This window comes from Balearica regulorum, chromosome 7, assembly GCF_011004875.1.
Source record: "Balearica regulorum gibbericeps isolate bBalReg1 chromosome 7, bBalReg1.pri, whole genome shotgun sequence".
NCBI lineage: Eukaryota > Metazoa > Chordata > Aves > Gruiformes > Gruidae > Balearica > Balearica regulorum.
The window spans coordinates 30,512,266-30,539,221 of NC_046190.1; the positions used below are offsets into that span (position 1 = coordinate 30,512,266).

The window sequence follows — 26,956 nt, forward strand, 5'->3', positions numbered from 1 at the left end:
ACTGCCCGCCCGGCCAGCGACCGTTAACAACGGTTCTGGCGAGGCTAGGCAGCAGCAGCCTCCCTCTGTCACCCGCGATATCTGGTATCTGAAGGGAAGGCGGCCCCAGGAGCAGAGCGGTTCCTACTCGGCCCTTCGGCGGTCTGCTGCCCGGGCTCCCCACGCGTGACCTCCTGGTTAGCCTAGGTGCAAGGTCCCACGGCGGCCGGTGGCACCGGCTTGGCCGCAGACACCGCTGGCCAGGCAAGGCAAAGGGTGCGAGGGCAGCCTGTGTAATTAGCCGGTGTGACTCAAACCTCAGTTGTGGTTGTTGGAAAACGCGTGGAAACTCCGCGCTTGAAGGGTCTGCTCTTGAGGCAGGAGGTGGAGAAGCCGTCCCTTAACATTGTATTGTATTTGCAAAACAAGCATGCTTGCCCAGAAAACGTCAGTAGAGAAAAATAACAAGTTTTCCCAGTTACCGTCTGGATACACAGGAAGAGCCAAAAGTGATTTTTCCACGGAAAGCTGATTTGGTATAGGTGAGGCCAGTGGCATGCCTGTGCCAGGGGACTGGGAGGGTGAATCCCACGGGGACTGAGCAGAGCTGAGCTCATGTGGGATCAGCTTTGGTCTCAGAGGAATTAAACTCCCTTTCAGTCTGGGATAGATGGCATTTCCTTGAAAAACAAACACAGATGCACTTCAGCATAACTTATTCGGGAGCTCTGATCTTTGTGGACAGTTGAGTATTGGAGACCATTTCAGGACTGTCTTAAACCAGAGCTTCTTTAGCCTGTAAATACGTTTCTTTTTCTTCAGCGTACACCAACTTTGTGGTAAATAATGATGGTTGCAGAAAGCAACATTTTCTCTCTGATTTCTTATCAATGAAGACCTCTGACTTATTCTAGAATAGAGTAGGAGGGTGGTTTTGATAATCAGTTCAGCTGGTGTGTTTATATGACATGGGAATTTTTCTCTTTGCAGCACAAATAATCTGTCCTGTTAATGTAGTTCCTAACTTTCCAAAATCAAATATGTAGTAAGCATCCTGTGACATGTTTAATTCTTACCCAACAGAGGCTAACTCAAAACGTCTGGTGATTACTTGGAACAAGAGTTACTGGCATCAGACTTAGTTGTAGCTGAAGTTGGGTATGGCTGAAGCTTACTCTCTGTGGAGCTGCTGTTTCTCTGCATTGCTATAAATTCTTTTAAAATACTGATTGTTATTACACTTGTGTTTTGTCACTGCTTAAGTTAAGTTACTTTTTGCTGCTGCTTACAAGAAGTCCTTTTCTGTACAGCCTGTGTAACACTTAAGATCCCCGCTTGTGTAATAAAATACAGTTCAGTGGCAAATGAAGTAAAAAGGTAGTATTTAACATATGATAACTTCTAATATTTCACATTAGTATTGCTCAGAACTGAAAGAATTAATGTTTTCAGAACAAAGAGTTATAAAATACTCTGTACATGATCAAAAAACACCAATTGAGTGATTGATTCTGATGCAGAACCTCAAGAGAATGTCTTGATTTTCAGTAGCATTTCTTATGCCTGTCTGCACTGACACTGGAGCAAGCACTGGAGCGTTTATGGAAAGTTACAGCTGTAAATTTCAAGGCAGTTGGAAATGACAGCTAAAGTAAATACTGTGTCTCAACACTTTGTCCTTTTCTTCCTGTGCCACTCCCCACCCCCAATGGGTTTAGGGAAGGAATTGCAAATGATATTTTCTTTCCACTCTTTTCAGTGTAGTGATCATAAATGGATTTCACCTTCTAATGCTCTCTAGGAATTTGCTCGCTATCAGATGACAGACCTGGCTTTGTATTAAATTTAAATGGGACATGTGATAAGTGTAGATCGACTGCTTGAAACCTGCTATGAAAAAAGGTGGGAGGAAGTAGAACATTTCTACTTACACTGCAAAGAAAAGGAGTGGTAAAGATATTTCTGCCTTTATGGTACATTGGATCCACTGGAAATGCACCAGCAACTTTTGTCTAAAAGTGATTTTTAAACTAGAATCTGGTAGATTCCACAAGGAAAATAGCATAAAGCCCAATGAAATACAACTCAGACTCCATAATAGTACGATACAGGAAAACTTGCTCAAGTGAGTGTCTCACACTCTGTGGAGTCCAGAGTCTGATGCGAGTAATTCACACCAGCAAGAAGCACCAAGGGACATAAAGCCACCTTTTGAAAGAAGGCATGAGTTGGCATCTGGAAGGCTTGCAGAGCAGGAGTAACACAGCTTCCAGATATTTTCACGTGCAGAATTGGGAAGTTTAACTTTGCACTTACTGAAAAGTAAAATTTTCAAAAATAACGTTCCCCATACCAGTTGTACGTTTTTTTTGAAGGATTTGTGTTTTGTACTAAGATAGCTTTTAGTTACTGCTAGGTAATCGCTAGCAAGTAGGGATGCTTTGTCATCTCTGTCATTCTTCTAAGGAGCATTGTACTATAAATGCTCATCTCTTGTATTTCTTGAGGTTTACACGTTATATCAATTGTAATCAAATTTGGCTTTACATCTTTAAGTACATTTGTAGGAAAAGTACATGGTATGCCCAGCTTATTACTAATAAGCTGAAGGATAAGATGCTGTTTAAAGAATATTGAATACTGTTCTATATGCAGATTAGACAAATAATCAAGTGCACTTTAAGATTCAAGTATGAAATGCAGGAAAACAAATGTTTTTAGGTCTTTTAAAGACTGTCTTCCTTTAATTTAGTTCCTAATTTCTTTTTATACACCCATACCAAAATCCTTCACTAATGATTGTATTACTTCTGTACACTATTTTTGCTTATAAACTCATTTAGAGATTTAGCCATGAGCTAATGAAGAATTTATACTGTAAATCAAATTAAAGAATCTTGATTTAAATGCTCTAAACCTGGAGACAGCTCAATTACTTGAGGGAACTGAGACTAAATAAACATTTGAATTATCTGCACTTTAGCAGCACCTTCTGTTTCTACTGAATGTTTTTAGCTTAACATTACAGCAGTTAGATTATGTTCCTTCTGTCACAGATGTCATCTTCAATTTCTTTGCCTGCTTATTCTCTTCTAGGGTGAAACCTTAACCCCTGTTTAGTAGTCTAGCCCAAGTCTGGAAAATGCCAAACTTCTTAATGCGAGGTTGATCTTTATGAAGCAGTCTTACATTTTTTGCATAGGCAAACTTCTACACCTTGGTGGGAAACTTGACTGTCATATTTCTATTTAAGAAGTACAATGCTCTTAATACCCTAGTTCTAACAATCTAAAGCATATTTAATAAAAAAAGGAAGTTATTTAGTGGCTTACCCTACTCTCCTCTCTCCCTGCAAAACAGGTGTAGAAACACAAGACAACCTGATGTACTGGACACAGTAGTCACTACATGGTAGTGCAGGTGATTCTTCACTGGGTCAAGAGCAGAGCTTTTCAGGAAAACTGGCTCTCAGTAGAGAAACATGCTTTTTTTCCGATTTATAACTTGTGAGGTTTTTCCACCTCGTTGAGATAACTCGGAAATAACATTTCTTGTTGCATCCTGTGGTGCTTACCTATTTTATTGTTGTAGAAATGAATCCTTAATTCTACTTTGGGGGTTGCAAACCTTTACAACTCGAGAAGGTGGCAATTCTTTTTCTTTTGGTGTGCCTCTCTTCTGTGCTTTAGGAATCTTTACGGAATGGTCATGAACATACCCATTTAAGTGGTAGGCCTCGCAGTATGTCCAGCATGCAAGTCCAGGTTTTAAAGACTCTATTTTCTGCAATGTAACTGTTTGCTGGAAAGGAAAATTAACTAGAAGCCTCCTCATCCCATTGAGAACATGGAGATAAGCAATTTTCTTGTGTGTTGGAACTCAAGTTGCTTATGTTCCAAACTTAGCATTTATATAACTGGATTGATGCAGCGTGGTAGCTGAAGTAATGCTGTGGGTCAGATCACTCTTTCCTTTGCTTATGCGGTGACTTGCGTGCTAGTGGCCAGCACTAACAGGAAACCACAGCTGCTCTTGTTCACTGCACTGACAGCTGCCTAAAGAACTAAAACAAACCAAACAAGGCACAGGAAATGAGATGGCTGAATACGGATGGCTGTTGAAAAGTACTCTGGCCATTCCTACTTAAAACAATGAATCTTTGTAAATAATTTTACCAGGTTCTATGAGAGGTATAATACCGGTTATGCTCCTTTTTCTTGTGGTTGTTGATGGCTGTTTTCATTAATAGGTCAGTTTCAGAGAAAAGAATAGTGAAAATAACCAACGTGCAGATAAGAATAAGCTTATTGAATTCCTACCTGCTTAGTAGTATGGAAATGATTCCGTGTTTGTTAGGCAGCATTTACTACAGGGATAAAGCTATTAAGTGGTTTTAAAACTTTTTAAAGCCTTTTCATGTTAACTGACTGTCCAACAGGTCTGTAATCAATGAAACCAAATGAATCAGAGTTGGGAAACAGCCTAACCTTTTGTTTATGCTCACCCAAATTGCCTTAACCAAGTCTCAATGGCTCCCTCAGTTCCGAAAGGCTTTAACACCATCTTTAGTTCTAGACTAGATTTAGTCTGACTTTCACTTGCATAGGCATTTTGAAAAGCTTTGTCATACGTTACTTCAAAGTTCACTATCTGTATATAGAGACAGATGATTCTTAGTTTATTTGTTCAGTTGACTTGGAGATGAATGAATCTGATTTCCTGTGTGGTGCTGCTTTGGCTGGTTAGTGGAAGGAACTATTCTGCATTACAGAACTTTGCTATCTTCTGATTTTGGCTGCTTTTCTTCTGCCTATCAGGATTTATCCTCCTCACTTGACTTATGAGTTCATGATAATAAGCTTCTTACTGCATAAGGTGACATTTATTTGTGCTATCATTGCTGCAGTTTTCCAGTTGCAGAGGTCTAAGGCTGGTGCATATCTCAGTGCCCAGTCACCAAATAGCTGCTGTTGTACACATTACCTTGTCTGAAACAGTATATGTACATCATGATGGTAACCTTACTTGCAAAAGAAAAAGCTTTACATACAAGAGTTGGACCAGAACAACCCTACGTGTTGCCTTGGCTACTGTGACATCGTTTATTCCCTTTTGTAAGTGAGGAAAGTGAGAAATAGTGCTATAAAGTATCTTCACTTCAGCAGAGCTCTTTTTATCCTGGGGTTGTATTGGTGGCTTTGCTTTTTTAAGTCATGCATGGATGAAAGTTCTGAGGTTGTGTCTTTGGACCAGGGGTCTCAGAGGGTAAGACACGGAAATGTACCCTAGGGACCATGCAGCAGATGGAACTGTAAAATAGACCATCTGTAACCTGAAATAAACCATGGAAACTGATCTAACTTCAAAGGAATATGAGAGTTTTACAGGAAAAAAGGTAATTAGCGTAACTGTGGTAATGCTTGCAGTGTTATAGCTAAAGCTTATATGAGTGCCTTATTTTCATAGGTTTCTCTTTTCTTATTGTAGTGTACCTAACTTTACAATTAGTACAGCAGCGGATATATACTTAAATTGCAAATTGAAAAAAAACCCACAAGACTAGGAATGAGTGTCCTGTGCTTTTGCTGTCCTTTAATAAACTAATTGCAGTTCTCAGTGAACCTGTACCAGTTTTGTGGTTTTACCTCTGATACTCTTGCAGGAACCAATGCCCTTGCTCTTCTGGCTATGAATCTTTTCAGTCTCAGCTTTTTCATATAATCAGCTCATAGTGTTTGTGCAGTAGCCAGCTTTGTCCTTGATCTTAAATAGTTGTTTTCCCTTGCTACTGTTGGCTCCTTGTCTATTTATAGAGAGATCATACCTCTCTCAGCATTGGGCTTTCTGGATAAACACATGTTGGAGGGACTGAGGAGGGGAATCTCTTGCGTGATAGCCTCCCTCCTGCACTCTGGGTCATCCTAGCAGGTATTCTTTGTTGCATGAACTGCAACAACTCCATCTTGTCAGGAAGTAAACTCTTAGGCAGAGAGTGGAATTTGCCTGCTTCATGTCAGCACTATGGTGGCTTATTGTTTTGTGGCTCCTATCGCATTTGGACTCATCAGGGCCAACTCGTGTGTTATTTCCGCCCTCTGCACACAGCCATGCATGTGGTATTAATATCTGCATGGAAGTAGTGTTACTGCATCTCTCTGTGTCAGTCCTTGTTACTACAGTGTTGAGTGTGGCTTAATGAACAACCTAATCCTTTAGGTAGGGTTGATGTAGTTCTACAGGTGACACTCTACTTTATAACCATATTTCTAAGAGCATAAGTTCAGGTGATATGTGCATGCCAGGTGATATGCTAAATTTACCATATTTGCATTTGAAACACAGGATCTTACTAATGCACCACAGGGTTTTTTTTACTAGAGAATATTCTCAGGTTTTCTTCTCTGCATGGAATGAAATAAACATATGCATATATGTTTAAGTATATTTCAAGTATAAGTACAGCTTATTAAAAGTGTACAAGAAGTGGTATAGTGAAGTATTCTGTCTGGTTGAGTACCTTAATGGTCACCAAATAGATACTTGTGGTTAAATCAGAATGGTGGGATGTGTCCATAGGGGAATCTCTTTCCCACCCCAGGTTATAGCTGGCTAATGCTTTGTGGGAAGAGATAAATATTTTTATCTCCTCTCTTGGCAGTTAGTGAATTGAATTTAGGAATGAGTAATTCTTATTGCTGATTGGCGTACAGTGTTCTTGTTTTCAGCACTGAATTACTCATCTTGCTTTGTTAGGTTTGACTGGAATTTCTTCATCTTCAATAATTACAAATTTGTCATTGTGCTGTTTACCCCACTTTCCAAATGGTTAAATAAGGCTAAGCAGTTTCCTTATAGGGAAGGCTGCATTGTTTTTCTGGATTTAGAAAAATGTACTTGTTCTGAAAGAGCCTAAGGATTGCTTGGAAGATCTGTTTATACTGTGTTTGTTGTCAATGATTACATAGAGTTTGACAGTAGTATAATCACAGTCTCACTTGCTAACTTCCCAAACTTCATCTAAATTAAAATGTTACACATAATCCAGAGTTAAAACATTAAGGAACTAAGGCATTGCAATAAATGCTGGAGCTGAACAGTTTGAACAAGGTGAGCATCTTTACTGAAGCTCCTTTAGACTCTGGATGTAATATCAGCTGTGGACAGGGCTGTTAACCCACAAAGCCACTGCAGAATACACTGTTGCTAATTGGGAGGTTAATATGGCTGTAGTCAGTCCTAAAAGCTTTCAAAGGAGATCATGAACTCTGTCTTGCTGAGTGCTGTATGGGTAGCGTAGGATAGTTGCTGCCCTGAAACGCTTGTTCTGGTGAGCAAGCATTTTGCAAATAGAGGTGAGCAGAACAAATGCACCATCTTAACAAGAACTGTCATCTGTAAAGGACCCAAATTAGTTTCAAAGTTCAAAAGATGATCACATCTAGAAGAAAACACTGAAGTCAAAGCAGGACAAAAGCCTCGGTTACATATTAATGATTCAGGCTGAGATGCAAATCTGTTCCAGGTTGTGGGGAACTTGAGAGACTTGCTAAGATTTGCAAGATGTTTAGTGCAGGAGGAGTAGTTTACCAAGTGTTTTGCGCTGAACTGTTACTATGGCAACTGTTTAGTTTTGAGACTTGTTTTTGAATACTTTATGGTCGGTAGTGGTGAGGGAATACACAAATAGTACCATTTAAGATCAGTGTACTAGAAGATCAGGAAATAATTACACTAACTTCCCTAAATGTAGATTTTTAGGCATACTAGAAAGGCAGTAATTGTCCTTGAAAGTTGGTGGGTTTGTATACCATGTTTCCTAAGGAAACATAATAAACACACTGAACATCACAGAACATACTGAAATCTGTGCAACATAAAATCTAGTAGGATATATAGCCAGTTTTCTCTGAAATCAAGATCTTTGTTACATGCCTGTTAGTACACTTCTTAGTACAAACCTGCTGATTAAAATAGTAACTGACTGCTATTATCATGGAATCCAAAATACAATCTTGCTGATAATTACTACTTTGACATTTATATAACAAAATACTAGTGTGTTTTAAATGCTTTCCTACCTCAATTTTGGAAAAGTGAAAGAAGCTAAGCTTAAATCATGAGCAAATTTTACTTTGATCAAAACAATTATTGGGCTCAGTGCAAGAGGTAACAGGCTGAAGTATAAGATCTCCAAAATACAGATCATAAAAAAGAAGTTTTAAAAGCAAAGACACTTGAATGTGATGATAAAACCTTCTCTTTATACTGACCAGTAATAAAACAAAATTAAAATGAAAACATTTCCTCATCTGATAGGTCTTGTGCTTAGAAAAACAAAGTGTCTCTCAGCACACTTCTTGGGGTGTGGCAAAGGAAGAGAATTCTCAACTAGAACAAGAATTTGTATGTTTTCCAGTGAAAAGTATTTTCCATGGCAGTGAGTCACACTGTAACTTGAGGCTTTATTCAAACTATTTTTTGTAGCTAGTTTGCTGTAAAAGTCATAAGTTTCCAGAGACTTACTGTGTGGGACTTGCCAGGGTTTATAAAAATTATAATCTTGCTGCGTAGCAGTGACTTTCATTTTCTTACGTATTAAGAATCTTTAAAAAAACAAACCCAGTATTCTCTCTGTGTATGTGGTCCATTTTTAGACTCAGGCTATTGAATGCATAGTAACACTGCCAAAAGAACCATACAAATGCATGGCAGTACTCTCCTTCTGCCAAATTAGGAAGCTGTCAAAATAAATTTCACTGATGTCCAAATAGAATAGAAATTAAGTCTTTTATCTTTGTGCATCCCCTTGCAGATGGAATGTACAGCATTCTCAGATGCCTGCTTCTCATCAGTCCTAACAGCTTAGCACAAATAACTTCCCTGTCAAGAGATGGGCCTCCTGTAGAGTAATTACAATTCCTGGAAAACAGTAACTGGCCAAATTATGAAAAGGAATGAAACATTAATGCATGTTAAATGTCATCCACTCGTGCCACAGAAGCAAAAAGTTGCCATGCCTGTCAGGGAACCTGGAATCCACACCCTGAACGATGCCTGACACTGTAATGAAAGTTCTTAGCAGATAAGCTGAAGCAAAGAGGCTAGTGAAGTCAGCACAACTCTCAGAATTTACTAGCCTCCCACTTATGAAGATAAAGCCAGCAGACAAGCCATTTCAATTAAAGCTATTTAAAAAGCTAAAAAGAAGCTAAATCTTGTCAAAAATATGAAGTTGTCCAGAAAAGGACAGTTTCAGTCTCAAGTCTAAAAGTTTTCCCTGTTCTGGTCTATGTACATGGGTGACAAAGACATTTCAGCTGAAAGCCTTTCAGTACTTTGTTAGTCTTGAGGCTTTTTCCCTAGTTCCCTTGGTAAAAAAGTTTAATATTTATTACAGTAAACTTTACTATAAACTTTATAGTAACCCTTGACTGTAATACAAGGAACCTGGAGATGTAACTGCTTTGCATGTGTTTGAGTCTTCTAGTTAAACTGCTGCTTGTTCACCTTCTCAGATCCCATCTTCCATACGATGTGCAGAAAGAGGCTGCTCTCTCCTTTTGTATTTTGTTTCCCTGTTAAAACTGTACAAAATAACTATCCCTAAGTATTTAGTCCCCCTGCTGCTTTCCATATGTCAACAAACAACATTTTGTGTGCCTGCAGGAGTATAGCTATAGCAAAACTGCTTTGTGTATGCAACTTGAAGTTTGAGTAAATATATGGGTTGAATAAATACACAGTGATCTAGTTCGGCTGGGGGTGGAAGGGCAGGGTTCATTTTTGCCCAGCATAGGCTGTGGCTTCAGACTTGGCTGGCTTAAGCAATGCTCAGATGAGGCCTGTCCCCAGAGTAGCTGCTCAACCAAGAGGGAACGATGTCCCTAGGCAGGACAGTCAGTGCCGTAGGTGGTGCTTGTTCTTGCTCAGGGCTTGACAGAAGGATAACTGCTCCTCTGAAGGATCGGAGTAAGACATGTTAAAAAACCCACATGTGTTGTAACTTCAACTGGTCTGTTTGGCTCTGGTAGATTCCACTTAAATTTCAAATATTACTTCATGTGAGAAGGTTCTTGAAAGCACAGACATTAACACCTTACAGCTACCTACATCAGAAACTAGTTAGTTTGCTTTTGGAGACCACCCTTCCCCATGTACAAACTAAATTTAAATTCTGTTCTGCAGAGGCATAGTACTTTAACTGATTGAACTCGCATAAGAAAGCAGCACTTGGCCCTCAGCTTTATTTGAGCAGCACTCAGTTCATTTCAAACTGGGATTGTTTCCAGAGCATTCAGGAATGGCTTTCATAGCAACACAGTGCTTTAGTTTGGATAATGTATGCTGGCCTTTTTTTCACTCCTGAGGACCTGAATATGGTCTTCTCTTTACTTAATAGGAAATTTGTGATGCCTTGTCCTAGCATCTAAAGGACACTCTGTGCCTGCTACAAACCACCGTGCAACTTGGCACAACCTACAGCCAAGGATTAGGGGAGTAGAGGTGGGGATAATAAATTCTTCATGGTTCTGTTATATGCTCAATGATGTAGGAGAACCTTGGATAGAAGCTAACATATAGCTGTAGGGATGTTTATTTTTCTGTGGCCATATGACTTTGGGCACCATATTGATCTTAAATGTCATGTTTAGGCTCCTGTAGTTCTGCATATGTGACCTGTCAGTTTGATTAAATATTTTCTACTCTGCAGCTACCTCCAGAATACGTCAATTTTAATTTTGAGTTCAATCAATTTACTGGACAACTACAATCCATTTTGAGAAGACTGGTAGGAGTCAGGCAGGTGACAGATCTCCCTAACTTTGTGTAATCATTTTCCACTCAGTTTTGAACTGCCTTGATGGCTGGGATCACCCATTTTGCATCTGAGCCACCAGGAGACCACAACAGTTTGAATTTGCATCTGGACCATGTGTCAGCACACACTTGCAGTTCAGCTGAATGACTCAGAACAAGGAATGCAGGTGTGGGCTGGCTTCCACATGGGTGCGGGATGGGTGGCCTGGTCACACAAGCTTGCAGGGGTAGAGTTATTCCATAAAAGTGTTTTGAACGAATTTGAATTAGTGGAGTGGCTTGCTGCTTTCTGTTATGTGGCTGTGCCTAGCAGCCAGAGCTCTGAAGCTACATATGGTTTTGTTGGACCACAGCCAACATATTGCAAGGCTCATCACTTAACAGGAGCTTGCATTACTCTAACAAAGAGATCTTGATTATAACCTGTACTGTTAAGTTACATTCAGGAGTAAAGTTCATCTTGTATATACAATGAATGAAGTCCAGAGCAAAAGATCTTACGGGATACTGATAAGCTTTATCAGCTTCTTGAAAACTCTACTCGGAGTTACCTATCAGCTTGGCTCATCTTCCTTCCAAGGAATACTCATTTCTGTTCCAAAGTTGAGTGCTGCTGTTAAACTACTTAATAGAGAATTGCTGAATTCTTGAATTTCTGCTAAGTAAAAGATAGATATTTAAGTAGGAAAATGGGGGATTGTTCTTTAAGCCTTGAAGCAAATAAGTTGATAAATTACATACCTGCATGTTATAGATGGCTTGTCTAGAATTAACTTTCCCAATTTATAAATACCTGTGAAGTTGTTCAGTGAATACCTTTTTTTTCTCATGTGTCTTTTGCAGGTATTCGTTATAGTTTGGATGTTAGTGTGGATGAAGTGAAAGCCTTAGCATCTCTAATGACATACAAATGTGCTGTGGTTGGTAAGTGATAACTTTTCAAGCAAAGATAAAATCTTTAATTTAAATCAGTATTGATGTAATTTACAGAAAAGCATCTAAAGAATTAAGTTTTAGACACTAATCTCTGACTAAAATCTGTAGCAAGATGGGAAAAATACATTGTGAGAAAAATAATAATACATATTCCCTCTGCTGTTACTGTAGATACTTGAATAAAATTACCTTTTCATTTGAACAGTCCAAATTCTCCTAGTTACCCCCTCCTGTAAAAGTACTGCTCTTGAACTCAAGTCAAAGTATGAAAAACTTGGATTAGGAGGGGGCTAATTTTAGGGGGAACAGATGGAGGCTGTAAAGGATTCAGGCAGAGCTGCTGTAGAGAGAGAAGGATAAAATTCCTTTATGGGTCATAAAGAAGTATAGTTCATACATGACTGCTAAACTGTAGGTGAGTTTGGAGAGAATCTGCACATTATGTATAAGAAAACAAAATACTACTTAATCTATATAGACACACTTCACTTAGGACTTCCAAAGTAAAATTTCTGAGCTAAACCAGTAAAATATGAACATAAAACTTATTGTTTCTACAAGTACGAGAGCTTGAAGCATAGAAAATTTAAATCATGAGCTTCTAAGTTTCAAAGACCATTTTCAAGCTGCCCTTGAAAGATTTCCCATTTTCATAGAAGTACCTAGATGAGATTATAGCTTACGCTTGTAGAGCCCTAAATGTGGCAAAACCAAATTCAATGCTAAAAATCAAAGATATAATTCCTCACACATATTACTGATGCATTCTGCCTTTATTGTGAAAAAGTAAAATGATTTTCCTTTGCATTCTTGTAGATGTGCCATTTGGTGGGGCAAAGGCTGGTGTCAAGATCAATCCCAAGAACTACACAGTAAGCTTAATCATAGCTAAAAATTCGGTTACCTACAGTACTGAAGCCAGCCAGTTAAAAAAACTCTTCTAAGGGCATTATTGACCACTTAAAACTTCCTGCCACTTCTGCCTCTGTAAAGGCTGAATTTAGCTTGTGCATGCAATAGGTAGGAAAAGAATTTTTTAAAAGTGTGTGTTTCAGAGGTGTAATACCTCAATTAATTAATTTCTTACTTTTTTTTCTTAAAGTCATAAGACTACAAATAATTTGGAACCTGAATTTTTTTTTAAGTTGGTACTGTTAATAAAGGCTTAAATTAAATTACTCTTAGAAAAAAGTTAATGGTTTTGTTTATTTTGACAAATAGTTTTATGCTCCATTAAACCTTTCTATGCAGTGTTCCAGTGTAAATAATAACTAACTTGGCTTATAAAAAGTTTACTGCAGGCTTACCTTTTTGCCCTAATTAAAATAACTTGTACAGAAAGGAATACTAGAATACATAACAGATATTCTAAGCTCAAGACTCCTGTAAGGATTTGTGTGAAGTCGTTCTACTGCGTTGATTATGCAACCGGCAGGCAGCTCTTGCTGGTTATAAATCTCTTACATAGGGTATCAGATTTATTTGCTGGAAATCTCTGCTACAAGCACAGGTGGTTCTTCCTGTGCCACACTCCTCACTTCTTGTGCATCAGAATGTATGGAAAGAAAGCCAAATGTTTCCTTGTGCTGCCTGAATACTAAGGGTCTGTTAGGGAGTGGCATATAAATTATATAAATATATGAATCATCCTTTCTTGTAAAAGAAAAGGGCATCTGTTTATGTTTGGGCATAAGTTCTAGCAAATATTCATAAACACTAATGATTTCTTGTGATATTTATTGCGTTTTGTTTATAGGACAATGAGTTGGAAAAGATCACAAGAAGGTTTACCATGGAGCTGGCAAAAAAGGGCTTTATTGGTATGTTGTGCAATTTTACTATTAAAATTTAGGGATCTGATTTATTGTGCATTGGCAGTGTCCACTATAAAGTATCCTTAAATAACCATATTTTTGAGAGCTGTAAATAATTTGGGTATAGAACTTTCAGCAAAGAGCCACAGAGAATTAAGTCATTGCGTCTTAGTGCATTTTAAAGGGAACTGTGTCTTAACTTTTTTCTGGTGGCTGTTCTGCTATGATAAACCACAAAAGCTGAGCTCACAGGATCCAGAATGAATCACATTTCTCTTAGAGGTAGATTATAAAATTGTGACCAAGTTTGTTGCAATTTTAATCTCTAATATCAAGCTCTTCACTGTTACTATTTCCTGTAGTCTCAGTTGAGGCTTTTGGCAGATATCTGAGGAAACAGAGGAAGGAAATAGAAGATCCACCCCAGAGAAAGTTGATGGCTTCACCCATGGCAACCACAGGCTGCAAGAGAAGCATAGGCAAGAAGCATAGGTGCCTGTTGTAACAGAACCTCAGCTTCTGTAATGTTAGTAGGTGTTTCATACAGACTTTGAACCCTGAATGGTCTGGAGTTGCTATCTGGAAGTCTCCTCTGGAGAAAGCTGAATGTTACTAGCTTGACTTGTAATTAAATGGAGGAGGTTCTTATTCAAGTGAATAATGAGGCATGTAACTAGTTAAAGGTGTGTCATGTATTCCTGATGTCTGACTGCCCCTGGGAACATATATCCATTTATCTGCGTTTTCTTGCTCTTCAGCTAGAGTGTTTCTCATCTAAATTAAGCTTCTGCATAAACACACTTATTGATGTTATATGTGACTAAGGTAATACTATACGCTATGCCAGCTATAGTGATTGTTAGTTCAGTGACAATTAAAATGGTTTGATTCAATTTGTTCTCCTTTTTGGCTCTATGGTTAGCACTATGCAGTTTTCACAAACCTTTTAAAAATACTTAGAAAAAAGGTAGAGGCAGAGCTGCGTTTAAAATCTTGCTGAGCAAGTCCCTCTGATTTTAAATAGGTTAGCCAAATGCTATTTTTAGTTATCTAGAAAAAACAGACAGAATTTGCTTTTATTGCAACAGATGCATGAAAGTTCTTTCAAAGGTTATTTCATCAAGAAAGATGTCTCTTTCTTGAAGTGAGGGGTAAAATCAAATGCATGTGCTACAATGCAACGACTAGGAACAGCCTATCATCAATTTTTAAACTCACCCAGGAACAAAAAGGAAATTCTAATGCAAAAAAAAGTGAATTAACATCATGGTATATAAAAATCATACCTAGATAGTGCCCTTCCAGTTGTTACAGCAATGATCATCAAAACCATAAGAATATAAATATGCTTTATTGCATTATCTTACTCTGACTTTTTATTGACAAACTGATCTTCATTTTACTGAATGGCTTGTGCGAACGGTTGGAGGTTTTGACAGTATTGTAAAAATGTGTGATACGGCATCTAAAACTGAACCCAATCCAGAAGAATTTGTTCCTTGCATAATAAACTGAGGATTAAACAGGAAAAAGGTTCTTCTCTGCCAAGCCCTGCACAGTTCCCAAGGGAATAATGGTTGAAGATAACTGTTCATGTTATCTTAAGCTTAAGAGCTTTTTTCACTGTTGCCAACAGGACCTGGTGTTGACGTGCCTGCTCCTGATATGAGCACAGGGGAGAGGGAGATGTCCTGGATTGCTGACACCTATGCCAGTACCATAGGACACTATGTAAGTTTTGACCAGAGGCTTGAAGTAGAAAAGCTTTCTTGGTCTTTGCAGAAATCTTTTTTGTCTAGAAATTTATTACCATGCTGCTTAATCGTGTAATGTTTTTTAATTATGTGGATCTAAATATATTCTTTCAAACTGTAACAACTTAATCAGTGTGAGGTTTTTAGGGTACAGTTAAGGTTAAGTAAACTTAACTTTAAGGTTAATGTTTTTATACTGGCTTTAAATTAAGTTTGTCTGATACAATACTGATTGCACTGTTCAGCAAAAAGAAAATACACTGTTTTTAAAGGTCTCATACTTAGCGTAGAATTGGTTTCTATTTCTACCGTTTCCCTCTGTTTTGCATTAGTACTATAATTACTAATTTAAAGTTGTTAAACAATTAGTTCATAGCAGTTGGTATAAAGTACTGAAATCTTTCCATTTCAAACTACTGAATTTACAGATGTTATTGAATAAATGCTCTGGTTTTGTGCACTCAAGACCATGTAAGTTTATTTCACACTGTTGGTATAACCTGTAAAAGTATTAGTTGTCTGTGTAACAAGTAACAAGTAATCAGTGTAGACTTCAGGAAATTCTCCAAAATGTAAAGCAAGAGGATGCTGATACAATTTATTGCCCACAAGGCAATAAAAAATTAAGTTTAGGTTTTTAAAAATTAGTGTTTAATTATAGCCCTTAATTTAGCCTTTGTCCTTATGTCAGTTTCTGGGTTATTTGTACCTATTTTGACTGTACCAAAAACATCATTGTTGACCAAACACTTTTGCTGTATACCTTCGACAGGTTGAACAAAAAAAAAAAAAAGTATTATGGACAACTTATTTCTTAAGGCTCTACTGTCTATGCTACCCAAGCGTTCTAGCTTTTCTTTCAGATGTTGTTTCTGCTACTCCCACAGGCTATACTTTGCTAAGGAGTCTTGTCATAGCGTTGTATTAGTGTATTAATATGCTAAGCTATCGTATGTTTGCCTATCCCAGCTCCTTTTGAATTGAAAAGATTCTTTCTTTTCACTTTCTGCAGTCCCTTGTAATAGTTCCTCAGAAATAGAGCAGGGTGTACACCCCCAGTAATAAGGCATTACAGCCACCAATACATATTTCTCTCTGGCATGTCTGTTCAAGACATAGCCTGGCTTTCCTGAGGCAGTCTCTTGGCAGAATACTTGTCTTGTGCTGTCTGATGCCTTTAATAATAAGAGAAGGGGATGGCACAGGTTATTCTTGATCTGAAATACAGTACAAGGTATTTTATGGGGGAGGGAAAGGAATGTTGGAGGAATAGGCTGTGGCATGCTGATCAGTTGACTTAAATCACTTTTACACAGAACAGTCTGTTAGATAGGGGTATCAGTGTAAAACATTACTTGCTTTTTGTTATTCACATATGTAAATGTATATTTTTTATTTAAAACTTTAAACTTAATAAAAAGCCAAAATTATGACTTCAGAAAGACTTCCACATGCAGAGTGGCAACTTGCTCCCCCAGTCATAACTTAAAATTCCAGCATTTAAGAAAACTACTGCCTCAAAGCATTTTAGGTTTTAACATTTAACTCATTGCAATAAAACATGTATTTCACCGTGATACAACAGCGTTACTATATTACAACTGTCACACAAGGCAGAGTGAATTAAAGAATTGAAATAAGGAAAAATTAGATTGGTTTACTTAATTTTGTTCGATTGCTTCTTTGTACGTGGAAGAGAGAATGGTAGCCGTAGTGGAACTTATGAGCTATTGTGGAGAATGACCAAGCGTAGAGAAGAAAGGTGGGAACTCTGGCAAGGCTGCAAAAAGTGGAATAATCTATCAAGACCAGTTTGTAGAGGAAGGTGTTTCAGATAACTATCTGGTTGAGACACCAAGAACAAAAATAAAGGTGATTAAGGAACTACTGAATATATAAAAGTGGCCATAGGGGAAGGAGGGAAGGGAACTGAGAGCAGAAAATGACCATTGAACAAAAGTGAAACCCTAATTCGGAAAACAGATGGAAGCTATGCGAGGGATTACATTCAATTGAGTGGAAAGATAACTCTTAGGTTAGAGGGATCTGAGAAATCTACAAACCTGATGAGTCAGCGTGGTTGCACATACGCGTTCAGGGAGTTTGAAGTGGGAAGGAAAAGTCAAATAACAGGTACCAACAGATAGGGGAAGTCTGCTCAAAACCTAATGTACAGAGCCAGGATGCTGGAGAGACAAGGAGAAAATTATTGCAGTATGGAAAGGGGTTAAGAAATGAGCAAAAGTTCAGTGTCTGAACTTCACCAGCTAAATTCCTATACTATTAGTACTAATACAGAAGTCTTTAATGCTAGCCATAAGCCATTTTACAAGCTGCTTGTTAAAAGCCCTGCTTTTCTTTTTGGCCCAAGATGTGTTAAACATTTTTTTGATTGATTTAAAAACAAAGTTTTTAGGACTTTGACATTGACTGTGGTTTGTATATGTGACTTCAAGAAGACCCAGACCTGCCCTCACCCCATGCTCTGTTTTCTTGCTAAACCATGCAAGTCTTTAATAACTACCATGTTAACTGTTCCAGAAAATCCATCTTAAGTTGCTAGATCACTGAATTATATATGGCTAAAGTTTTTGATTAAATTTATCCTTTCCACTCTTCTGTACTTCCTGATACACCCAACTGACTTTTGGGACATGTGAAAGGACTTAAATAAGTACATTCTGTGGATTGTGGGAGGCTGTATTTCTTTAAGTATTTATAAAACATACTTCTTCCTCCATGAATGCATGAAGGCTAAAATGTAGTTTCAATCTGAAACACAATGAAAGCTTAAAAATACATCAAAACGCGAGGGCAAGTTGTTCCTGGCAAAACACCATCACAGATCTTGTTTATAGTCGAGATGCCACCAGAGGGAGCATACAGCTTAATGCGACCAATGCAGCTATATTTTGTGAAACTGAATTAGGAATGTTGTGGCAAGCCCAGCATCACTTTTAGTGTTTTTAAAGAAGGGTTATCTTTGGCTTAATATGGTTAACTCACTGTCATTTTCAAATAATAAGTAGTTTTTGTTTCTATTACAGCTCTAATTGTCTCCTGCCATTCTGCCTCCACTTACTTTTGTCTGCTCCTTTCCTTCCTTCTCCCCAAGCATCTTGCAGTCACACCACAGGCATGCAAATATGTTTGGCACAAGTGATGGAGAGGGGGGAGCCTCCCGGTGAATATGTGGCTGGTGGAATAGAAACCCATCCGGCTGCTGGCAGACTCATTTCAGTGGATTCCCTTTCATCCCTACTCTTGCACTTGTGTTGGATGCCAAGCCACTGTGTGACTGTGCTCCTCGGGTGTAGGGAGCATGGGAACCAGAGGTGACAGAAGAGGGAGGCCCAAACAGTGTCTAGTTTAGAAGAAATTTTTTCAAGTTATTAATTTCAATTTGAAAAAAAAACAGCTTTGTTTTAAAATAGTCTATTTTATCTTGGCTAACTGTCTAGCATATGGAAAACTTAATTTTATTACCACCAAATTAATGATAGAGGCTTGATTGTATCTACTGTTTTTCTGAATAAAAGTAGTAAATGCTTACCTAACTTTTCCCATATGACCTTTGTACTGTAGATTTTTCTCTGAGATCAAACATCACTGTGTTCTGACAACAGGAAGGTATTAGGCCTGTATTGTTGTTTCTAAATAACTGAATTTGGTGTAAAGGAACACTAAACACCATTTAAAGATGATTAAACAGCTTTAGCTATGACCAGTCCAAGGATACATCTGAGCCCTTTAAAAGATTAAAATGTCAAGAACAATAATGGAAATTATGGCAGTAATAGGAGCTAATTTTGAGAAACACATCTCTCAAAGCTTTTTGATTTGTCAAAGGTCTGCTCTTTGCTAACAGTTCACGTATACACTTAAATGCAATAAAAAAATTACAGACCGTATCCAATACTGCATCACACAACTTTTCCATCATCTGCTAGAGTACTTCTGAGATGCTGTTCACACAAGCTCAGGAAGGAAATAATCTTTACAGACTAAATGTATATAAAGTATATAATTTTCTGACTCTCACGATTCCTGTTTTCCTTTATCTTTAAAGTGTACAAAACCTCTTGTTCCAGCTGTTCTTTGATTGATTCCATAGCTCACAAGTCCTTCACTGTTTTACAGGATATTAATGCACATGCATGTGTGACTGGTAAACCCATCAGCCAGGGTGGGATCCACGGGCGTATATCTGCAACTGGTCGTGGTCTCTTCCATGGAATTGAAAATTTCATCAATGAAGCATCATATATGAGTATATTGGGAATGACTCCTGGATTTGGGGATAAAACATTTGCTGTTCAGGTAACTTTTTTCCTTCAACTGCAGGGAAAAAGTAGTAAACAAACTTCCAGTAGAGCTGCTTTTAAAAAGGGCTGTAGCAATAAATCCTGTTAGGATTTTATGACTTCTAAGTTAACCTTTACTCTCAAACTTTAGAAACACTTTTCAAGCAACATAAGTGCCCTTTATTTTTTGGACTGTTTTTTAAAAACTGAACTTTCGATTGCACTCTACAAGCACAAAGCTGAATCTCCAGTCTTTATAAACATAGGCTGCAAAGAACAAAGTGAAATACTATTGCAGAAGTTCTTAAAGGCATTGCACACTTTTCAGTGAGCTGTGACACTGTTTCTGCCTACACAAAATTTGTTGCACTGTTTTATAATAAAAAAAATTTAGGGAGAGAAGGAATTGGGGGCTATGTTGTTCTTCCACTATGGAATGAGCAGTTGGAAAAGTGGAAACTGAGACCTTACCCTAAATTTGTGGGGTTGAATGTACGTTTTTGGTGTTCACGAGACTTCAGGATTTATGTAGTTGAATTTTGAAGGGGTTTGGTATTCAGTAATATGCGTTATTCTTAAAATTTTGAAGAAAGAACTGGTTCTGTTCAGTTTTGAACAGTATGTGAAATGGAGGATTTGAGGGATTGCTTTGTTTTGTTGTTTCTAGTACCAATGCATTGGTGGTTACAAACAGCAGAGTAATTGTAACCTCCAAGTTGTCCTCTAGTTAACCAGTGGGCTGAAACAAACATCTGTACCCTGCACGGACCCAGCAGCACACTCCTCTCCCTGCACTTTGGCATTTTCATGCTGGCAGAGGTCTAACCAACAAGCACTTAAGCATAACTTAGACTGAAAAACATGGCCAAAGGAATAGCTGAAGATTCCTTTATGAAAACAAGGATACAGTATTGTGAAGAAACCTAGTGCATAACAAACTGTTGTATTGAAGTTTCCTTCTAATATATAAACAAAAATCCTAAATATAATTGGAGCTGCGTTATACAGAAATTTAATATTCAACTTTTTTCCTGGCACAGAATCTTACTACAAACTTTTGACATGGATCCTGTGACCTTTTGGTCTGACATGTGTGTTTACTTCCAAAATGTTGAATAATGGCCTGGAATTAGGTTTTCTATACCTGTAGGCATGTAAAACATGCTAAAGAACTGCAAGATTATCTAAATTTAAATTATAGGCAGTCTGTTTTGTACAGGACCACTTCAGAAATGTATTAAAAATTACATAGCTTCTTACTAGTTTGTATATTTTTATGTGAAGAATTAATTATATTCTTGTTTAATGCTTTCCATTCTAGAGTGGTTTTACACTTGTAAGCCTTCCTTACCCAAATTAAATGAAAATATTCCTGGCCTGCAAATGTTAGTCAAACCTTAGAATGGTCATACAAAAATCGATGAATCCCTCTAAGACAGTGCCAGTTACAAAATACATACACATAACATTCTCATGTTGATAAACATCATAGTTTTGACACTTTCATAGTAGCATTAACACTTCCCTTCTCTCTTTCCAGTATAAAAAACTTAGCACAACTGTACACTGCTGTCTACAATGCAGAATTTTGAGAGTGGTATTCAGACCAGAATGCATGTGGATTTCTTCCATCTTTCCTGTACACATCATCTAATGCCAAGACATGCCAATAGATGAACTACTACTTAAAGCTATTCAAAGCTATGTAAGCCTTAGCAGTAATAATCATTTTAGTTGAAGGGTTAACTACTTTTCCCTTTCTCTTTCTGCCTTCAGGGATTTGGTAACGTGGGCTTGCATTCTATGAGATACTTGCATCGTTTTGGAGCAAAGTGCGTTGCTGTTGGAGAGTTTAATGGTTCTATCTGGAATCCTGATGGGATTGATCCAAAGGAACTAGAAGATTACAAATTGGTATGAAACTTAGCTGAGCAGAAATAGTTTCATTTTTGTCAGCTTTTGCAACCACATAGGATGATTGTAGACTGGTGTTAATTTGTGATATTTAGATCATACTGCAATTAGTACTTACAAAATGGCTTAAGAATGTTGACTCTTCTGGCTTTCTCCTTATCCCCGATAGGAATGCAGGTGGTATTTTTTAAGTCTTTGACCTGACTCTCATAAAAATGGCAAGGGCTTGCATGTACGCAAGCTAATTACTTTGATTTCAGCGTTGGAGTTCATAATTATTTTGCATTTCTTATGACTAAACTAGGAACGATGTCTCAAGGAAACAGGACAGGAAGGTTCCTGAAGGATTCCTGGCTGAGGATCACAAACATGTGGACATTTAAGACTTCAAAGTGCACTTTTGCTGCTTCTTACCTCTTGTGTGTTTTCAAAAAAATGAAAGCCTGTCTGGCAGTGTGACTTCAATATGTAGTTTATAATGAAAACTGGATATGGTCTTTTTATTTCAGTTTCCAAGTGAAGCAGTCTTGAGGGAACAGTTCACAGGCACTAAAATACAATCTTCTACTTAGAGTTTCTAAGGAGCTTATTTAATGTGTCATTTTATAAAGGGAGTATTCAAATGTCTTTATCACCCCCTTTATCAAAAGAATGAAAAGATTCTCTCACTAAACAAAGGCTATCATTGTACTGAATTTTAAAATGGTACTTCTAAATCTTATGTGATGCAAGTTACCCTGCATGTAACAGACTGGTGGGTCATTTCAGTTGTTTGAAAACTATTGCACTTGCCATGTATTTTAGGAGTTGAGAGAGACAATTTATTTTTTTTAATACTCCAGAGCGCAGATGGTTATCAATGTCTTTGGCCAGAGAGCAGTTATGTCTAAATCATAGGAATTTTGACTGTTCTCCAAGCTTTGTAGCTTGCTTTTTATGCCTAATCTAAGTGAAGATGGCAATTATGTTGTGTGCTGTCTTTCTAGTACTGTTGCTTTTCCCTGCTTTCTTTTTTGAAAGTTAGAAGAAGGGAAAGCAGTCATACAAGTACACACACACTAAAACCACTCTGATTTGTTTCCTTCAAACAGCAACACGGGACAATTATGGGCTTCCCTAAAGCACAGACACTTGAGGGCAGTATTCTGGAAACAGACTGTGACATTCTCATCCCTGCTGCCAGCGAGAAGCAGTTGACTAAGGCCAATGCTCACAAGGTTAAAGCAAAAGTAAGTTGTAGAGTTCAAATGCAAATGAAAAATAGAGAAGGCCTATTTAAATACTAATATTCAATAATTATCACGGACAGAAACAAACATACACCTCTGACTTACTCTGCTGTGATTCCTTTCAGATTATTGCTGAAGGTGCCAATGGGCCTACGACTCCTGAAGCTGACAAAATCTTTTTGGAGCGGAATATCATGGTTATACCTGTAAGGTTCTATTATGACCTTTGATTTTCATTACAAGGGTAATATTTATGTGAATTGTAGCAAGATGTTATTTATTGAAGATTTTTATTAATAGCTATTTGTTCTCTTAAAAGTGTTTTTTAACAACTGATGTCTAGGAAATGGGTGTCAGTGTTGCTTAAGATTGGTAATAATTAAAGATCTCACTGCAACTGTAAATGACCAAAGATAGCTATTGCATGAAGGCTGCATATTTCACAGAGAGAACAATCCACAATTAGTTCTTAAATATGTAGTTTTGCATTTTGGAGTATTAGCTGACATTTGCTCAACTAAATAGTCCACTAAGCAAGGGAAGAAGGCAGAGTAAATACACTGGCCAATTTGTTTGCAAACATCGTGTCTCTGGGTGATGCTCTGACAGAACTGTGTAGTGTAGATTGTATAGAGTAAATCTTGCCTAGAGCGATAACTTGAAAGAATAAGACGTATCCAGGTATAATGATAACCTGTTCCCAGAGAAAGGGTGTTCTCATCAAGTGATATTGATAGAAAGAGTGGTTGATCTTCAGCCATCTCACTGAGATGGCCTAAGAAAGCCCTAATTTTCTTGATTAAAAACTTCTGCTAAAATAAAGTAGTCAGTCAAGCACACCTGAACTTCACATGTTCTGAAGTCAAGTCCTGTTTTAAATCAGAAGTAATCCCTGGACTGCAGAAGGGGATAAGTGCTGTCATGTAAGAATAACAATCGGATTGTCTTCTACACTGCAGTTTAATACTTTGCACATAATATTTCTGCTTTCTTTTCCTTAATGCAATAGAGCTGTCATTGTCATATGGTCACAATTCAAGACATTTACTATTTCTGTGCAGGATCTTTACCTGAATGCTGGTGGTGTAACAGTATCCTATTTTGAGTGGCTGAAAAACTTGAACCATGTCAGCTATGGCCGCTTGACTTTTAAGTATGAAAGGGATTCAAACTACCACTTGCTCAGTAAGTGCTCAGTTCCACTTTCACTCATTGTTTAATAGATTGAACTAGCAAACACCAAATGTGGGAGAAATGAATACACAACTATTTTAAATTCACCTCAATTTCCCACAAGTCTATTATTGCTGCATACTGAAGAGTAGGGAAGATTTGATAGATTAACTGACTTGCAACTCAGATAAGTTAAATGCATATTTTTTTTAGTTATCTTTTAATTCCTAAAGGGATACTCTCCTCAGTGTTGTGAAAATACTGAACTCAAGCCATTTACCTGAAATATTTATTACTTCTTAATAAACATCTTTCAGCTGTGCACTTGGTATTTGAGAAGTAATCAAAATTTGAGTGGGTAACGTTGTTGTGCACATACAGTAATAGAGGATTTCTATAAAGGGCAATAATATAGTTAGTACAGGCACTGTAAAAATCTGCTTATGGCCTACAGCTCCACTTAGGGTCATTCTGTGCTTCCCAGTTTATGGGCCAGAATACCGATTACATGGAGACAGGAAGCTTAATGGAGAACAACTGCAGGGTATTGCTCCATTTTAAACAATATTTTTTAGAAAACATCTGGGAATGTTGGGACATTGGATTTGACAAAACATAGACCTGAACATAGACCTGTTTTTTAGTAATACCTTTTCTCATAAATGATACCTTTTAATGTGTTTCTAAAGTGGTTGAGGGTTATGGCAATTCTAATGTAAATCCCTTTCTTAACTTCAGTATTGTGTCGTCTGAGATACTCCATGATGTTGTTTAGGAAACCTTACTAATTAAATTTCAAGAACTAAGATGAAATAAGTATCAATTCAAAATACCAAAGCACTTCTCATGTAGTAAGGAAAAACTTAAAATTCCACATGGGCTTTTTTCTTAGCAAACAGTGTGTATGCAGAGTGCAATAGGAGACAATTGATTGCTTTAATGTCAAGAAATATTTTGTCTAATGCTATCTATCAAGTTACGAAAGTCAATCCAGATTTCTCTATCAACTTTATGAGGTTAGCAAAGTGGGAGCAGTAAATCCAGAGTTGCTTGCCATGTGACTACACTATAGCAATATTACTACTAATATTGGAGACATTCACTTATAGAAACAGAAAAAGTAACATCTTTTCTTAGAAAACAAAAATTTTTTTTGCCCCAATCCCATAGTCTGCATTTCATGCCATTGAATGCTCAAAGTCCTGGGGTCAGCTCCCTTTTTGGGGAGCACATTGCTTTCCTTGTCGGTTACCTTGCCTCTGCTTTTTTTCCTTTCTAGTGTCTGTCCAGGAAAGCTTGGAAAGAAAATTTGGGAAACATGGTGGGACTATTCCCGTTGTGCCTACAGCAGAATTTCAAGATAGGATATCAGTAAGTAGTAGTTACTGTAACGGTATTCTGGTATTATAACTGCAATATAAATTTTACCCTTGTAGCTGTTACAGAGGTTTTTGCCCCAAGCACGGCATTAGTCATACTTAGCCTATGACCAAACAAATAAAGCAAATGATCTGAACGGCTTAGGAATACTGGAAGTAAACTATTTTTTCTTTCTTTTATTTGAGCCCTTGAAAAATGCCTTCAATATTGTTAAAAAGCTACAGTTTTAATACAGATGCATTTTATATTTGTAACTAGCGTTAGATTACATGTTGCTGTTCATATACTGGAGTTTTTCAGAGCAACAGACTATCTCCATTATTTAGACAAACCATGTGAGGGTTTGGGTTTTTTTACCAGGTAAGAGGCAGGGAATGATTCTTTTTGCAGGCCAGTAAGGAGAGCTTAGAAACCTATGTTTTTCCTAATACTTTTGTTTGCTATGAAACGCTTGATATTTCTGCTGGCTAACCTGATAAATACATAGATTCCATAATTTCTTTGAACCCTAGCTATCAAAGACTATGGAGCTCTTGTAGTGGGAAATACTGCCTCAAACATTACCAGAATTTATTTTGGAGATATTGTTGATATAGTTTGCCTAGGTATCCAAACAACTTTCAACAAGGTCCCACACCACAGACAGTTCCGTACACCATTTCTGTAACAGCAGGCTAATGTAGACAAGAGGTGGGTGAAAAATTATAGAATGTTCCTCTAAGACTAAATTAATGGGCAAATAAATGTCAGGTAAAATTCATTGTTATCTAATGTGTAGCAATACATGGTGAGGAAAGTTTCATATAAAATGATGACTAGTGAGATTGTCCATTTGCATTCAAATGAAAGATCTGGAGGTAATGACAAAATATAAGCTTAGAAATCCATAGGAATCATAAAGCAAATACAGTGTTAAAAGTTGTTCTGAAGGGAAAAGATTAGGACTGACTAATAATGCCACAAAGTAAGTCCAGAGTGTGTCTACCTTCTGAATACTGCATGCAGGTTAGGTCTCTGTATCTTGAAACATTGTAGATGTGGAAGAAGTTCAGAGCAAGATCACAAGAATAATCAAGAGATACGGAAGCTTTTCATACATGGAACAATGAACTAACCTAGGTCCTATTGGCCTGAACACTGAGGTGAAGACAGTAACCTATAGACTGAGTGGTGTGAAAATGGATGGGTAAGGATAGATTGTTCACTGGAAGGGAGGGTGAAAGAGAAGGAGATACGTTCGAACAAAACCAGCAGAGTGAGGTGCAGAATGAAGAATGGGGATGGTTCCTAGCACAGCAAACAGTTAAGATGCATAATACTCTGCCAAGAGATGTATGGAAGCTAAAAGGCTTGGTCAGTTTGGTTTCTAAACACAAGCGCAGGAGGAGATGGGACAAATGATTGGGGGGAAAAATCCAGAGAGTTGTGAAAAACGTTAAACCATGCTTCCTCAGGAACAAATCAGGGGAAAGGCATGTAAACATGGGCCACTGTCAGATGATAGAAATAGACTTTAGCATGATCCAGTACGATGCTAGGATTTTCATCAATGTTAGGCTGACTGAATAGCATGATAGATAAGTTCTGTGGCTTAAAGCAATTGCTGTGATCTCTTAAACTCAAGCCATAGAAACTGGCCTAGTAATTTCTACATC

The 26,956-nt window shown here is 37.7% G+C and overlaps 1 protein-coding gene across 1 annotated transcript in view; it reads left to right on the plus strand.

Moving 5' to 3' along the window:
* GLUD1 (glutamate dehydrogenase 1) overlaps positions 1–26,956 on the plus strand; it is a 30,678-nt gene that overhangs the window by 743 nt on the left and 2,979 nt on the right. The window contains exons 2-11 of the mRNA XM_075758733.1: positions 11,641–11,721; positions 12,550–12,605; positions 13,490–13,553; positions 15,184–15,278; positions 19,442–19,621; positions 21,382–21,519; positions 22,611–22,748; positions 22,874–22,954; positions 23,810–23,933; positions 25,201–25,292. Of these exons, the coding sequence (XP_075614848.1) occupies positions 11,641–11,721; positions 12,550–12,605; positions 13,490–13,553; positions 15,184–15,278; positions 19,442–19,621; positions 21,382–21,519; positions 22,611–22,748; positions 22,874–22,954; positions 23,810–23,933; positions 25,201–25,292 (1,049 nt within the window). The remainder of the gene's footprint in view (positions 1–11,640; positions 11,722–12,549; positions 12,606–13,489; positions 13,554–15,183; positions 15,279–19,441; positions 19,622–21,381; positions 21,520–22,610; positions 22,749–22,873; positions 22,955–23,809; positions 23,934–25,200; positions 25,293–26,956) is intronic.